Source organism: Ursus arctos, unplaced genomic scaffold, assembly GCF_023065955.2.
Source record: "Ursus arctos isolate Adak ecotype North America unplaced genomic scaffold, UrsArc2.0 scaffold_16, whole genome shotgun sequence".
In the NCBI taxonomy this organism is placed as follows: Eukaryota; Metazoa; Chordata; class Mammalia; order Carnivora; family Ursidae; genus Ursus; species Ursus arctos.
The window spans coordinates 37,361,043-37,379,236 of NW_026622830.1; the positions used below are offsets into that span (position 1 = coordinate 37,361,043).

General features: G+C 35.0%; 1 protein-coding gene across 5 annotated transcripts in view; it reads right to left on the reverse strand.

Moving 5' to 3' along the window:
- The window catches only part of TASP1 (taspase 1), a 253,010-nt gene that overhangs the window by 17,625 nt on the left and 217,191 nt on the right, over positions 1–18,194 (reverse strand). For all 5 annotated transcript variants that reach the window (XM_026503016.3, XM_044385679.2, XM_057312668.1 and 2 more), the window contains one exon: positions 17,248–17,321. In XM_026503016.3, the coding sequence (XP_026358801.1) occupies positions 17,248–17,321 (74 nt within the window). Of the gene's footprint in view, positions 1–17,247; positions 17,322–18,194 lie in introns of those variants that run through there.

The window sequence follows — 18,194 nt, forward strand, 5'->3', positions numbered from 1 at the left end:
AAAGATAAACAAAATTGATAAATCTTTAGCCAGACTCACCAAAGAGAGAGAGAGAGAACTCTCAACTAATATCAGAAAAGGAGAAGTTATACCTGATACCACACAAATACAAAAACTAATAAGAGATTACTATATAAAACTATATGTCAAAAAATTGGACAACCTAGAAGAAATGGATAAATTCCTAGAAACTTAGCAATCTTCTGGGACTGAATCAGGAAGAAATAGAAAATATGAACAGACGAATTACTAGTAACAAAACTGAATCAGTAACCATAAATTCCCAATAAATGAAAGTCCAAAGCAAGAGGATTTCACAGGTGAATTCTACAAGACATTTAAATAAGAGTTAATACCTATTCTTTTCAAACTACTCCAAAAAAATAGAAGAGGAAGAAATGCTTCCAAATTTATTGAGGCTATTCTTACTCCTATACCAAAACTAAACAAAGACACCACAAAAAAAGAAAATTACAGGCCAATTCTCTGATGAACATAGATGTAAAAACCCTCAACAAAATATTAGCAAACCAAATTCAAAAATATTGATCAAAATCAAGTGGGATTTATTCTGGGGATGCAAGGATGGTTCAGTATATGCAAATCAATCAATGTGATGATACATCACATCAAATGAAGGATAAAAATCATATGATCATCTCAATAGATGCAGAAAAGGCATTTGACAAAATTCAATATCCATTCATGATAAAAATTCTCAACAAACTGGGCACAGAAGGAACATACCTTGACATAATAAAGGCCATACATGACAAATCCACAGCTAACAACATACTCAACAGTGAAAAGCTGAAAGCTTTTCCCCTAAGATCATGAACAAGACAAGGATGTGACTCCCACCACTTGACTATTCAACATAGTACTAGAACTCCTAGTCATAGCAATCAGACAAGAAAAAAGAAATGAAAGGCATCCACATTGGTAAGGAAGAACCAGAACTGTCACTATTTGCAGATGACATGATACTATATATAGAAAATCCTAAAGACTTTACCAAAAAACTATTAGATCTAATAAATGAACTGAGTAAAGTTTCAGGATACAAAATCAATATACAGACATCATTTGCTTTTCCATATACTAATAACAAAATAATAGAAAGGGAAATAAAGAAAACAACCCCATTTACAATTGAATTAAAGAGAATAAAAACGAGGAATAAATTTAACCTAGAAGTGAAAGACTTTTGTAGTACTCAAAAGTGATAACATTGAAAAACTTCCCTTCTAGCTAAAATAGCCATTGTCAAATATAGTCAACAATATTGTAATAGCGTTGTATAGCAACAGATGATAGCTGTTAGATAGAGAAACTGAATCACTATGTTATATACCTGGAACTATTATAACATTGTGTGTCAACTATACTCAAATAAAAAAGTTTTTTGAATAAAAAAAATCATGAAAGACCTATACTCTGAAAACTATAAGACACTGATGAAAGAAAGAAAAAATGACACAAATAAATGGAAAGGTATACCATGCTCATGGATGGAAAGAACTAATACTGTTAAAATGCCCATACTACCCAAAGCAATCTACAGAGTCAGTGCACTCCCTATCAAAGTACCAACAGTGTTTTCCACAGAACTAGAGCAAAAAAAATCCTAAAATTGTGTGGAACCACAAAAGATCCCAAATAACCAAACCAATTTTACTAAAGAACAAAGCTGGAGGTATCATAACCCCAGATTTCAAGATTTACTACAAAACTATAATAATCAAAACAGTATTGTACTGGCACAAAAACAGACGCATAGATCAATGGAACAGACTTGAAAGCCCAGAAATAAATGAACACATATAGGGTCAATTAATCTATGACAAAGAAGGCAAGAATAAAATGGAGAAAAGAGTGTCTTCAATAAATGGTGCTGGAAAAACTAAACAGCTGCATGCAAAAGAATGAATATGGACCACTCTCTTACACCATACTAAAAGCAAATTCAAAGTGCATTAAAGACCTAAATGTAAGGCCTGAAACCACAATACTCCTAAAAGAAAACATAGGCAGTAATCTCTTGGACATCCAGCTCTGCAATATTCTTCTGGATGTGTCTCCTCTAGCAAGGGAAACAAAAGCAAAATAAACATAGAGACCTGACATCAAGCTAAAAAGCTTTTAGCACAGTGAAGGAAACCATCAACAAGACAAAAAGGTAACCTACTGAATGGGAGAGAATATTTGCAAATGGTATATGAAATAATGATTTAATATCCAAAATATATAAAGAACTCAGGGCACCTGGATGGCTCAGTCAGTTAAGTGTCTGACTCTTGGTTTTAGCTCACGTCATGATCTTGCAGTCATGGGACTGAGCCCCATGTCAGGCACTGTGCTCGGCATGGAGTCTGCTTCAGATTCTTTCTCCCTGACACTCTCTCAAATAAATCTCTGCCCCCCCCATATATATATCCTACAACTCAACACTAAAAACAAATAATCCAATCAAAAAATGAGCAGAACACCTGAATAGACATTCTTCTAAAGAAGACATAAAAATGGCCAGCAGACACATGAAAAGATGTTCAACATTACTAATCATTAGGGAAATTCAAATCAAAACCACAATCAGATATCACCTCTCAGAATGGCTAATTTCAAAAAGACAAGAAATAACAAGTCTTAATGAGGATGTGGAGAAAAGAGAACCCTCATGTACTGTTGGTGAGAATGTAAATTGGTACAGCCAACTATGAAAAAACAGTATGGAGGTTCCTCAGAAAACTAAAAATAGAAGTACCATACTATCCAGTAATTCCACTTCTGGATCTTTACCCAAAGAAAACAAAAACACCCTTTGTTTATCTCAGTGTTGTTTATAATAGCCAAGATATGAAAGCAATCTATGTGTTCATCAATAGATGAATGGATCAAGAAGATGTGGTGTGTATATATATGCAATGGAATATTATTTAGCCACAAAAAAGCATGAAGTTTTGCTATTCACAACAACTTGGATGGATCTAGAGGTTATCATGAGTATTATGCTAAGTGAAATAATCCAGACAAATATCATATGATTTCACTTACATGTGGAATCTAAAAAACGAAACAAATGAATAAGTAAACAACAAACAATGATGACAAAAAAGAGAGAAACAGACTCATAAATAGAATAACTCATAAACAGAATAAACTGGTGGTTGCCAAAAGGGAAGGGGCTGGGGGGAGGGGCAAGATGGGTGAAGAAAATTAAGAGGTACAGACTTCCAGCTACAAAATAAATGTCATGGGGATGAAAAGTACAGCATGGAAAGTATAGTCAATAATACTGTAATACACTTATGGTACCCATTTCATAATACACATAATTGTTGAATCACTATATTGTACACCTAAAACTAATTTAATATCATACATCGACTACACTGCAATTAAAAATTAAAAAATTTTCAAAAAACAAGAAGATTCCTTTCATCATCTGTCCTCTGCTTTATAACCAAAAGAAAGAAAACTGTTCTATAACCATTACTCACTTACTGTGGATAATGAGGGCAATCATTCTCAAGGATACTTGTCTCAGTTACAAGCCATGGTTACATGTCCTGTGGGCAAACAGTCTGCCTTGGGAAGGTACATATTTACCTAAAATGTTGGGTACTAAAATGTAACAAGATAACACTCTAATGTTCAACTCACACCTGATGTGATGTATGTAGACTGATGACTATGTTAACTATATAGAGGTAGAGAAAGTAATGTTTCAGTCTTTTTCATGTTGCTATAACAACAACAACAACAACAACGCTTATTCACTTCACCTCAACTAACATCCAATGTTTACAAGTCCAGGTGATAGACATGTTTATCTTTGCAAAGATCTAACTCTATACGATGATTAAAATGAGATTTATGTGGGTAAATATAAGTAATACCTCTAAGAAGATTTATGCTCTCGCCAACATGGTGAATTTTCTCCTGTTTATTCTTTTTACTGCTTTGGAGCAATGTCAATGAATCATTTGGAAGAAACTGATGGCATAAGACTTAACAGGCAAAAATAAAATTACCGATTACTCTTAGAAATAAACTTGAGGCTGAGAAGACCTCTGTCTCAAAGTTTGTTTTTCACACATTCAGTTTTAGACAGTCTTCTCCTGTTTGTCTAAAGGACTTTTAAGTAGACCTAACGGGATTCTCCTGGCAGTCCTAACAGCATGGAAAAGAAATGCAATTTTCTATATTTGAAATTCTGGGCAAGCTTGAAAGGTGCAAATAAAATCACTGATTAGCCACTTTTCCTTGTGTTCTGTAAGTGCACCTGGCAACTTTAGCTGTCTGGGATGTTTGCTTAGGACACAGCTTATTGGTGGTGTCTAACCTACCACCCTGAGGCAGTTGGTCCTCAGTTATCAGGCTCCTTCACTATGGGGACTAGATGGCCAAAAGCAGTTAAAATTTGGTTTACACTAAGGCCAACTTGTATCTAGGTGATCTTCATAAATCTAACATATGGTCCAATAAATCCATATGGTCCAATAAACCCAGTGACTGAATTCCACTGGGTACCATCATGGAGCTCTTTTAAGAAATTCATGGGCAATATACCCCTAGGTGTTCCACTGTCTAGTGCTCAGTAGAATCTAAGAAGGCTGCCTGTATGTTCAAGGGTCACACAAGAGAAATTCAACAGTAGCTAGCAGCAACATTTCCCCCTCTTTTAAAAGAAAAATTATTCAGTTAGGTGAGCTTAACAGAAAAGCTGCAGGCAAATCTTAGAGTAAATAAAAAACTGAAGTTTGTGATGCTATCAAACTGGTAGACCTCTAGTCAGACAGCTTTTTGAAAGGGCATTACTGTCAAATTAGCCTGAACTGCATGGTTGGAGGGAGGTTGTGTGTGTGTGTGTGTGTGTGTGTGTGTGTGTGTGTGTTCTTGAAACTTCAAAAAAATTTTTTTGTTTTTCTGGGATTTCTGAATTCACTTGTTTTTCTGGGGTTTCTGAATTTACTTGTCAGTTGGTTTATAGATATGAGTTAGAGTTACATTTTGTCAAACGGAATAACCGCTACCATCTCCACCAGAGACGCAGGATGAAAATCCAGGAGGTACTGCTTTTGTCATAGACAATGTAAATGGCACCTTTAGGAGTAGAATTACAGTGTGAAGAAGGCTTTGGAGCCGTGCAATGTGAAGGCCCTGAGAAAGTTGCTACAACTTCTACTATCACCACCACCATCCCCATCCCAAGCATCATTCACTTCAGCTATATTATTCAATTAACTTTCAGGATGCTACGACAGCATCACTAGTATTCTCACTTTAAATATGAGGAAAGCGGGACACCTGGGTGGCTCAGTCGGTTAAGCATCTGCCTTCCACTCAAGTCATGATCCCGGGATCCTGGGATTGAGCCCTGCATCAGGCTCCTTGCTCAGTGGAGAGGCTGCTTCTCCCTCTGCCTGCCGCTCTCTCTGCTTGTGCTCTCTCTCTCACAAATAAATACAATCTTTAAAAAAATATATGAGGAAACCAAGGGTTAGAGTTGTAACCTGTCACAGGTTATAAACAAGCAGGGGCTACAGGATAGAAATCCAAGTCTGGCTAACTCCAAAGCCCATTCTCTTTATCATTACACCACACTGCCACTTAAAGACAGGCCTGCTAACACCTTTCTTTAGACTTTTAAAAAAAGAGGTTTGATTCAGATATGATAAAGTGTCAAGGTGTTAAGTAAAGCATTTGATGACTTTTGACCATTTGTATGACCATGAAACCGAAACCAAAACCTATACAGAAAAATTTTTAATGGTTTTTCTTTTTTCTTTTTTTTTTAAGATTTTATTTATTTGTCAGAGAGAGAGAGAGACAGAGAGAGCACATGCGCACAAGCAGGGAGAGCGGCAGGCAGAGGGAGAAGCAGGCTCTCCAATGAGCAAGGAGCCCGATGGGGGATTCGACCTCAGGACCCTGGGATCATGACCTCAGCTGAAGACAGACGCTTAACTGACTGAGCCACCCAGTTGTCCCAATACAGAAAATTTTCATACAAAATATATTTCTATTACATCCCAAATTCCCTCATGCTTCTTTTCTGGAAGAAACCACTTTTGGATTTCTTTCATCTAGCATACCTTACATAAATGGAATAATTCACAAAGTAGTCTTTTGTGTCTGGCTGTATTCACTCAATGTAATATTTTTAGTTTATTTTTTGAAAGGTATAGAAAAAAATTTATTTAGCTTGAGAGGCTTTACTTTCACAATGGTACAAACTCTTGGCATAGAAGACCTTAAAATTTTATAAATTGCTTTAATTAGGTAAATATCTAGGTTGATATTATGAGACTGTCAGACATTGTTAGAAAAAGTTAATGGTCACTAGGATTTGCATATAAAATCACATAATGGCAAAATAAACCAAAGAACAAGACATTTTAATACTTCTCAAAGCATAATAAATTATAATTTTTCATCGAACATTTATTTCTAGGCTATAGCCATCTGGGTCTCTGAATTCATTTTCCATTTTACACTTTCTGACATTTTCTCTGAATATAGGTTATAAATAATCTTCCTCATTCTCTCTCCAGTGTCAACACCCCAAAGTCACCTGTTTTACTTAGGTTATATTATCTTTTAGAGAAGATACACTTACATAGCAAGTTATACTTATGAATGCAAAAACATTAGAGGATTACAAATAATAAGGTAATTATTTCATTGATCCTCATCCAATTTCAGAAAGATCATTTCCCTAACGCAACAATTCTGCCTAATAAAATTCTTTCCATATCTAAACACACTGAAAAAAAGTAAAATTATGGAAAACTTATGATAGGTTACTAGACGTGTGCTTTTTAACAGTTCAGCTGGCAATACTTGATGATCAGGAGTAAATTCATAGACTTAATATTTTAGAATGTATATTCTCATAAAGTACATAAACAATTAGGTAAGCTTGTTGACGAAGCTGACCAAGATAAATTACAAGATACTGGTACCCATCTAAATTTTCTGTCTTTCATTTTTTTACAGACTATTTTATTAAAGTTGTTGAATGTGTACTTCATTCTTTGTCATTTTGGAAGTCCTTTACTGTAAAGACAATCCTTTTGCCTGATAACAATAACAGCAGCCACTTTCTGGTGATTATGCCGGACCTCCATATTGGATACATTCAATTTCTTCTTGAGACACAAGTTTCCATCTGAATTTCTGAGGCAATGTTTTTATAAATCCTGCAGTGTCTTATGATCCCTGCCACATCAACAAATCTGGTGATTTATTCCTTTAGAATGCTGTGAAGTTGCAGAAGAGACAGTGGTATTCCTACTGATCTCAAAGCTTCTAATATTATTGGGTTTAGGATTGTCTCTTTCACCAGAGGACACTGCGTTTATTATAGTAGCTTTACGAGGAGTCTTAAAATCAGTGAAGTCCTCTAACTTTGGTCTTTTTTAAAGTTGATTTTTACAATTCTAGGTCCTTTGCATTTCCATAGAAATTTTGAAATTAGCATGTCAATTTCTTATTTAAAAAAAAACTACTTATACGTTAACTAATGAATCATTGAGCACTATATCAAAAACAAATATTGTACTATACAGTGGCTAACTTAACATAATAAAAAAAAAATAAAAAATAAATAAAAATTAAAAAACTACTTAAATTTTTATTGGGATTGCTTTGAATCTATGCATGAATTTGGAAAGAATGGCTATCTTAACATTATTGAGTCTTTTAATCCATGAACATGTATATTTTTCCATTTATTTAGGTTTTCTTTTATTTCTCTCAGCAAGGCCTTGTAGTTTTCAGAGGACAGGTCTTACACGTCATTTGTTAGAATCGTTCCATGTCACCTGAGAATAACTACAGTTTTTACTTCTTTTCCAACTTTTGTCTTTTATTTCTTTTACTTGCTTTATTGTACTGGTTAGGAATTCCAGTAAAATACTGGATGGAAATAATGAGTGGACCTCCTCTTTGTCTGCTCTCAATGTTAGAAAGAAAGTGTCCAACATTTCACCAATTAGTATGCTTTTAACTGTAGGTTTTTGGTAGATGCCTTTTATCAAATTGAGGTATTTATCAGATTTCTGGTACTGTAAGGATTTTTATCATGAATGGAAGTTGAAATAAGCATATGGCATCTAGATGATCATATGGTTTTTCTCATTTATTCTGGTTAACACAGTAAATTACATTGTTTGATATTTTTAGATTTGTTGAGATAATTTTAACAGATTTGTTCATGTACCATAAAACTCACCCTTTAGTAAATGTTCAGTTTAGTACTTTTTAGTACATTTGCAAAGTTGTGCAGCTCCAGTTCCATAACACTTTTATCACCTCAGAAGGAAACTCTGTACCCCTCAACATTCACTCTCACACTCTCCTCCCCCACCAGCCTTGGCAACCACTAATCTACATTCTGTCACATTTTGTTTACCTATTCATCAGTTGATGGGTATTTGTTTCCACTTTGTAGCTATTATGAATAATTCTGCTATAATGTATCCGTGCACAAGCTTTTGCGTGGTCATAGTTTCAATTCTCTTGGCTATATACCTAGGAGTAGAATTGCTGGGTTATACAATAATTCTAGATTTAATTTTTTTTTTTTTTTACTGCTTCTATAAGCATAAGATACTGAATTTTGTATCTTTATTTTCTACTTGCTCTTCCTAAATTCATAATTCTGAGAATTTAATAGTTGAACTCCTTGGATTTTCTAGGTCTACATCATAACCCAAAGGTATTGGTGCTTTGTTGTCCGTTCCTTTCTTTTCAGAAGTTATTCTCTGGTTTCTTTCTTTCTTTTTCTTCTTTCCTTCTTTCCTCCCTTCCTTTCCTTCCTTCCTTCCTTCCTTCCTTCCTTCCTTCCTTCCTTCCTTCCTTCCTCTCTCTCTTTTTTTTTTTTTTGAAAGATTAACTTATTAAAGGTGTGCCTGATGGCTCAGCCAGGTAAGTGTCTGCCTTCTGCTCAGGTCATGATCTCAGGGTCCTGGCATCAAGCCCATGTCTGGCTCCCTGCTCAGTGGAGAGTCTGCTTATCCCTCTCCCTCTGCCTCTCCCTCCACTCATGCTCTCTCTTGCTCTTTCCCGTTCTCAAATAAATAAAATCTTTTAAAAAAAATAATTAACTTATTAAGAATTCCTGCACCTACGTTTATGAGGGATATTGGTCTGTAGTTTTCCTTGCTTGTAACATGTCTGTCAAATTTTGATACTGAGGTTACCCTCACATCATAAAATGGGTTGGAAAGCATTCCCTCTGCCTTGTTCTTCCAAGATAATTGTTGAAAGATTTTATTATTTCTTCTTTAAATGTCTGAAAAAACATACCAGTGAAACCATCTGGGCATGAAGTGGGTTTTTTTTTCCTTTTTGTGAGAAGATTTTGATTATAAATACAATATCTTATGTATATATATATATGCTTATATATAGGCATATATATATATATATGCCTATATATAAGCATATATATATATGCTTATTTCCAACTTTCTGTGTTAGATTTCCTAAGTTGGGTTTTTTCAAGGAATTTATGAATTTCACCTAAGTTACTGAATGTATTGTAATAAAGTTGTTCATTGTATCACTTTATTATCCATTTAATGTCTGTAGGATCTATGATTCTGTACTGATATTCCCCTTTCATTCTTGATATTGGTAATTTGTATTATTTTCTCTTTCCTGACCATTCTTTACCAACTTTTTTCAAAGAACCAATTTATGGCTTTGTTGATTTTTCTCTATTTTTAACTTTCTATGTTATCTTTTTTCCCCTTTTATCTCGATTATTTTGTATTTATTCTCCTTAAAGCTTAAGATGGAAATTTAACATTGATTTAAATTTTCTCCTCTACTATAAGCATTTAAAGATATACTTTTTCTTTTTTCTTTTTTTAAGATTAAGAGATAGATTTCTTTTTTTAAGATTAAGAGATAGATTTCTTTTTTTAAGATTAAGAGATAGAGACAGCCAGCAAGAGAGGGAACATAAGCAGGGGGAGTGGGAGAGGAAGAAGCAGGCTCATAGCAGAGGAGCCTGATGTGGGGCTCGATCCCATAACGCCGGGATCACGCCCTGAGCCGAAGGCAGACACTTAACCGCTGTGCTACCCAGGCGCCCCTATATACTTTTTCTTTTAATGTGCTCATTGTATCCTATAAATTCTGACATATTGTTTCCATTATCATTCTATTTGAAATAATTTCCAATTTCTTTTGGTGAGTATTCCTTCTGAACTTGAAAAACTTGTTGAGTGTGGTATCTATAAATATCAAGGTCAAGTTGGATCATAGTGTTGTTCATATTATTTACTAATTTTTATTCTACTTAATACTGAGAGGGGGATGTTAAAATTTCCAACTATATTGTAGATTTGTCTGTTCCTCCCCTATAGTTGTCTCAATTTTTGCTTCCTTTACTAGGTACATACACTGTTAGAATTTTTATGTCTTCTTGATGAACTGGGCATATTGTCAATATGTAATGTCTTGCTTTATAACGTTTCCTATGCCTGACATTAATATAGCCACACCAACCTTCTTATGCTTAGTGTTTGCACATACATTTTTCCCCATACTTTTACTATCAATTTTGTCTGAGTCTATTTAATGTGCATTTCTTATAAACACTATATAGTTGGGTCTTCTGAGATTGTTTTCAATATGAAAATCTCTGCTTTTTAAATTGAGGGTTTAGTTTATTCACATTTAATGTAATTATTGATATAATTGAGTTTAAGTCTTTCAATATTTGTTTTCTATTTGTCTATGTTCTTTGTTTTTCCGTTCCTCTTTTCTGACCTATTTTCTGGTTGAGTATGTTGTAGCATACTTTCTTATATGTCTCGTACTTATTATTTTGTTATGCTTAAATTTGTTATTCTAGAAATTAAAAAGCATCCTTAACTTACCTCAAACTACAAACACTAACATACTGTCTTATAAACAATGTAAGAACTTTACAGCTATATAATTCCAAATGCACATATTTTAGACCAGTTATCATAGTTCCATAGGTTAGACACTCTCTTCAGTTTCTTAAATTCATTTTCTATTTTGTGCTTAAATTTGGACAATTTATACTGACTGGTTCTCAAGTTCACTAATCATATTTTCTACCCCAATCTCCTGTTAAACCCATCAAATAAGTTCTTTTTTTCTGATATTGTATTTTTCAGTTATATCATTTCCATTTTTTAATTTCTTTTTATTATTATCATAATTATTTTATAATCCTTCTCCACTAAGTCCAACATCCAGGTCATCTGTGGGGATTAGCTTCCATGGACTGATTTTATTCTGCTTCTTCAGGACTCATAATTTTTTAAAAAAGATTTATTTATTTTAGAGAGAGAAAGGGTAAGGGGAGGGACAGAGGGAGAGAGAATCCTGAAGCAGATTCCCCACTGAGTGGGGAGCCCAAAGCAGAGTCAGTCCCAGGACCCTGAGGTCATGACCTGAGTGAAATCAAGAGTTGGCTGCGTAATTGACTCAGCCATCCAGGTGTCCCAGAGGACTCATAATTTTTATTGTATGACAGACACTGCATATAAAAGAACAGTAAATTATATTTAAAATAGATAACATTTATCCTAAGAAAATGGCAAACTCCCTCAGTCTCTCTAGGTTAGGACTCTGGGTCACTCTAATCTCTAGGTGAGCTGGTTCTGGGCTTTGTGGTAGTTTTAGATTTAGTTCACTATTGGCTAATATTCTGAGGTCTGGATCAGGAATTTCCCTTAAGCAGGGTCTGGGATCTGAGCCCTGATGAGAATCTGAAGACTTCTCTTTGTCTTATAATCCAGTTGCCAGTATGCTAATCATGGGAGATTTCTCTTTATAGCCCAGCCACCAGATTTCTGAGTTGCTTAGGTGTTCTCTTTGCCCCTGATAACCTCCCCCAGCTTTCCATGCCATGGCATATTTCTTCACCCTGTTGCCCAGGCACTAGCCTTCAATAGTGTGCTGCCTTGCCCTAGAAGGTCCTACATACCTAGGAATAAGGGAGGTTTCTCATTTCTTTTCTTTATCCCAGCCTTCTCTTGCAACTGCCTTGCACTTGATAAAGGGCCACTATACCTCAGGGAGATGTCTCTGTTCTCATGCTCTACCTCCAGTCTTTCTTTGGTTACTGCCACATACTTGGTGCAAATCCTGAACACTTTGATGAATCACTCTCAGTTCTTTGCCATGCTCCAAGCCCTTGGTGTGACCATTTGGTGAAGGTTTCATAGGGAAGAACTGGTGATGGGTGAAGACTCACTGTGTGACTGGGGCTTCTTTAGGATTTTAATCTGTCACACCAGTTCACATGAGGCTATAAATAGTTCATTAGAAGTTTGGCTGGTTTCTCTTTATATTTTTCTATGTCAGCTTTACCCCTCTTCCCACTGTTCTGCCAGAAATAAATCAGTCAAGAGTTTTTTTCTATCCTAAAAGTCTTTCTGGGACTTAGTTCTTTTAGGTTTTTCTGGCATATTCAGCTTTTTGGATGATTTTTTAAATTTATGATTTTATAGTTTACCCAGCTCATTCTCATTGTTGGGAGTAGGAGCAAAAGTCTCTTCATCTTAATTGGGAGTGGAAATCTCTTTCTCAATTCCTTTGGTAACTCCTTCTTGTCTACCTCCCATTTTATATTTGTCTTTCTCCTATGATTTATTTGAGAGGTACATTAAGCCTAACAAAAAAATCTCAGAAATCCCATCTTTTCTATCCCTTCTAAATGTTTATTGAGATTTTTTTAAAGCCTCAGAAACTATTTTCAAAAAAAAAAGAAAGAAACAGTAGATACACTACATTTAGGGATTGCAAAAATTCTACTGAAAATTGAATAGCAATATATCTGCTTATGTAATCTGGAATGTAGAATTTAGAATTTTGCAGACTGGAAGCAAGTATCTGGGGGTAATAGGTCATAATATATACAAATATCTATAATATATACAATATATTCATAATATATCAAGGACTTAATAGAATCCAGTCATCTGTATTCAGAAAGACAGATTTTGTTTCTTTGTTGTTATCATACTTTGTCCCAGAAAGGACTTAAGGTATAGTAAGGTAATCTTATTCTCGTTTTACAGATGAGGTCTCTGAGATCCCAAGAGGCAAAGTGATCACACTAAGTACAAAGAGTGGGGGGAGAACCCAGGCTCCAACTGCCTGGCACTGAACTCATTCCAATACTTATTCATTTCAAAACTAATCAAATGTGCCAAATATCCAAGGGTGATATATTTTAAAAATCTTCTATGCAAAAACAATTTCAAAATTATAGAATAGTTCAAGGAACATCCATACATCCTTTACCCAGGTTCACCTATTGATAACATTTTGCTTCATTACTTTGTAATTTGCTATCTATCCATCCATATATTTTTTCTGGACCATCAAGAAGATATTGTATATATTATGGCTCTCTATCCCTAGATACTTCTGTGTGTATTTTCTAAGAGTGAGGATATTTCTTTATATATCACAGTTATAACAAACTATACTATCTTTATTTACTATCTATATTCCAATTTTGTAAATTGACTTAATAATGCATTTATAGCATTTTTACCCTCCCATGTAGGATCCAGTCTAGGATCAGGTACTGCATTTAGTTGCAAAGACTCTAGTATTATTTAATCTGGAGCATTTCCCTCAGCCTTTGTCTTTTATGACACTGACATTTTTGAAGAATATAGTCCCTTTTTTCTTTCTTCATAGAATGTTCCTCATTTTAGATTTGTCTGACGTTTCCTTGTGATTAGATTCAGGTTATGCACTTCCAGATGGAATACTACAAAAGTGATGTTGTGTCTTTCTCAGGTTATCACATCCAGAGGCACATGATGTCCATCTGCCCCTCACCGGTCACATTAATTTTGAACACAAGGTCAAGTTGTTGCCTGGTTTCCCCATTATATATTTATTATTTTGCTCTGCAACTAATAAGAAATCTGTGGGGAGACACTTTAAACCATAAAACAGTCTGCTCTTCCTTAAGAATGAATTTTTATAACAGTATTTTCACTATTGTTATAAAAAGTGACCTCTACATAGTAAAACAAACCTAGGTTTTACTTATTACACTTCAATAAGTTCCATGCCAGTTTTAACATCTGTTTTTATTACAGTAGTCCATGCACACTGGGTGTTTATTAAAAACTGTTCATTAACTACTATCTGGGTAGGATATAGGCAATCTGATTTTTAAATTTAACTGGTATCAATGCCCTAATTTTGGTTTAATAAAAAAATCTCTTTAACTTATGCTACAGAAAGTTTAGAAATTAAATGATATAATTAAAAGAATGATCTATAAAAAAGAGAAGAAAAGAAAGAAATTTGTGAAAGAATCTACCTCTATTTATTCAAATTGTATATGGACTCTGTTTACAATAATATTTATTATCCAGCCTTTTTAAAGCACTATGATTTTGAGGTAAGCTTTAATTCAAGACCTTAACTTGGACTGAATAAAGCTAGCTTATATAAAATGTTCAAATAGCTAGGTGGCTTTAGTTTCTGAGTTTGGTAACAAGAAGGCCAAATTAAAAAAAAAAAAGAAAAAGAAAAAGAAAGAAAAGAAAAAAAATAACTTTTTAGAAATAGTTTTTAAATTTAAAAAATGTGTGTGTTTGTTGTTGTTTGGTTTGGGGTTTTGTTTTGTTTTAGTTTTAGTTTTTAAAGATGCCTTCTTTCTCATTTGCTACCATGGATCTCAACATTATGTGAGAGCATGTTTCACAAACCAGTCATCATGCTGAACGGGCATGCCATTAATTCAACAATTTTTTTCATAGAAGTCAGGAAACCAGAGGAATAGGCCAAAAGCTAACTCTCTTAAAAGGAATACAAACTTTGCTATAGCCCCTTTCTCTTTTGAGCCCAGCTTCTCATTTATAACATTGTCTTACTTGCAATACAATAAAATTCCAGCCTTTATGACAGAAGAGATGGGTTTTTTTGATCACTAGAACTCAGCAGCCAAAGCATTAGTGTTTGGGGTTTTTTTTCTTTCTGGAAAGCATTTGTAGCCACAGGCTCAAAGGAGGAAGAAAGGGAGAGGGATTAACTCTCTGCAAGGAAGGTCAAAAACATAATTTACAAGTGAGGCAAGAGGAGCAGCTGTATCTGTTGGCCCAATCAAGACTACCAGCTGGAGAATTTACCAGCAATATGAAAACCACGTCCACCAGATGTCAAGCAATGCAACTAGAGGCCAAACATCTTTGGGCTCAATGCAAGACTCTCCACTCTCTTTACTACCCATATTTCATGTTAAATAGTTAAGGTGTCTTCCACAGGCCACCAGCAGGGATAACTAGAACATTTCCGCACGAGGGACTTAATAACATGATGGTACCCCCATCAGACTGGCTTTAATACTAAAGTCCACCTCATATATGTTCTTTTGTTAAAAAGCAATTTTAGCTCAGAGTCAATATGTAAGGGGTCAGAGAAACTTAAATGGCTGCAAGCCAATGCTGTGGCTTCTCAGGCTTATTTTATATTTGGGAATGGTTTTGTCATTGGGAAGAAAAGAATGTTCTGAAAATACTTTTTTGAATAACCATTTTTTCCACTCATTCTTTAAGTCTGTGCAGTTCAATACAGTAGTCATTTCACCACACGTGGCTATCTAAATTAAAAATAAGTAATTTAAATTAAATTTCAACTAATTTAAAATTCTGTTCCTCAGGCATACTAGCTATATTTCAGCTGCTCAATAGCCACATGTGACTAGTGGCTAACCTACTGGACAACATAATATAAATATAAAACATTTCAGTCATCACAGAAAATTCTATTAGGCAATGTTACTCTAAACTCGAAAATCATCTTTATTTTTTATTTTTTTTATTTTCTTAGAGAGAGAGAACAAGTGTTTGGGGGGGGTGAGGAGCAGAGGGAGAGAATCTTAAGCAGGCTCCACGCCCAGCACAGAACCCGACACAGGGCTTAAACTCAAAAACGTCAGTTCATGACCTGAGCTGAAATCAAAAGTCAGATGCTTAAGGGACTGAGCCATCCAGGCATCCCTCAAAAATCACCATTAAAACAAAAAACTATTATTTCCTTCCATATACACTATCAAACAAAGCAATCTCTGTGCATTCTCTTACGAAATAAATATACTAGTACAATATAAAAATGGTATTAGATGAGGGTAAGACAAAGAGGAGGAGAACTCAGTAATATTGTTACATATATAAGCCAATCTTTGATGAAATGCTCTTGTATGCTGTACTCACAAAAGCCTTGTGATGCTACTGGCTTGCTGCATAATATACAGAGGCCACACTGGATGGGTTAGTTACATGACCAATAAATAAGCAATAAACTGACATGTATCCTTAATTTGTTACATGTATCCTTAATTTGTTAATGATTCAATCTACATTGGACATTTATATCAGAAGTTGCCTTATATTTCCAAATTGCAAAGTAAATTATGTCCTTTAAAAAAGGGGCTGCCCAACTTCACAGCTTTGCAATTGAGGTATTAAATACTTTAATACCAAGTAAACATCATATGCCACAGCTGTTTCTAAAAAAAATGTTATGAAGAAGAACATGAGGCCAGTAAAAACTAAAATCCATAAATTATATTTCTTATATAGACTCATCCATCATGGATGCAGGGAAACCAAGCAATTCATGAGTAGCTGTGTATGTCTGTGTGATTGTTGTGACTCACTGAAGGACGCATGCCACAGGCATGTGTCACACAGGGCACAGACCTTTGACTCTGCTCATGAGGACACAAGGCCAGGGCATGCCACGACACACCGGAGCACTAAACAAGTCATATGTGCAAGCACCTTGGCCACCTCTTTTCTTGCATATGCATGGTGCTGTCTAAGCACTCAGCTTTCTTTTCTTTACCTCAGTCTCCTTGATCTATTCCAACACTCCCTGCAAAATCACTCAGCCCTGTCAGCCCATCAGCTCTACTCCCATTTTCTCTTCCCAATCCCCAGTTTCTTCTTTTCCAGTTATTCACAATGGATGAGGAAGAACAAGATGAAAATAAAGGGGGAGGGTGGTGTTTCCTAATCTCCCCTGCTCTGTCATCAAAAGCTAAAAAGATCGGCTGTTTTTCTTTGGGGTCATTAACTGTTCTTAATCAGATTCTCATAAAGATCACAGAGCTACTGCCCCATAGAGGCTGAAAAAAATACATTTTTATCAGCTTAACTGGTTAGAGGTTCATGCAACAGCTGCAAGGTTTTCAGGTTATGCCCCAGTTTTCCCGCTTACCTTGGCTTTCCCATCCTGGGCTGACATATATCCAACACACATGCTCTCTGTCGTGTGGCTCCACAGAAATTCCACTGCCGTGGAAGAGAACACAAATAGGCACATTCAGATCACAGATGGAAAATAAATCTTTGCTTTTTAATAGAACAGTTAAAGATAGCTTTATATTTTAACACACTCAGTTCCCTACTTTCCATTTGGTCCTTCATAAATGTCAAGATGATTTAGTACTCAAAACTGTAATGCCATTTACTGTGAAATGAAAAATGTATTTCTTTCTTGTCAAAACTTATGATTATTACATGTAAAATAAATGCTCTTCTGTTTGAAACTTGTAGCCTTACACACATGCACCACATACTCATACATACAGTACACAATGATTTAGCACATGTAATATTCCATAACGTAGTTTCCGTAGTTTCCTTTAACAGTAACACACACACACACACACACACACACACACACACACACACACACAATCTTGGTTTCTAAATACCATTCTCCATAAAAAGCAACCAGGACTCTTTGGAGAATGTTCATTCCAGGGCTGGGGCAGAGAAAATATAAAATGAATCTGGAACATCTTATTATGCCAGAAAGTAAGGAAGTGCTCAAAGAATGATGACAACTTATCAAACTGACACAGGCGTCAGCCTGAAGGGGATCCCACTGGCCAAATCAGTGTCAAACTAAATATCAAAATAAATAATGAATTATCACCATTTAATACAATAAGAACCAATGAGCCCATACTAATGCAAATAAATGAGTGAATAAATAAATGGGGAAGAAGAGAAAGCTCTTCCTTGTAGAATGCCTACTAATAAATACAAAAGAAAAAACAGAAAACCATCATGGTTGGTAAAACTAGTGTGAGACAATTAGAACAGGAGCAAGCTATTTACGTAGTCTCAAAGTATCTCTCCATAAAGTTCTTACTAAAT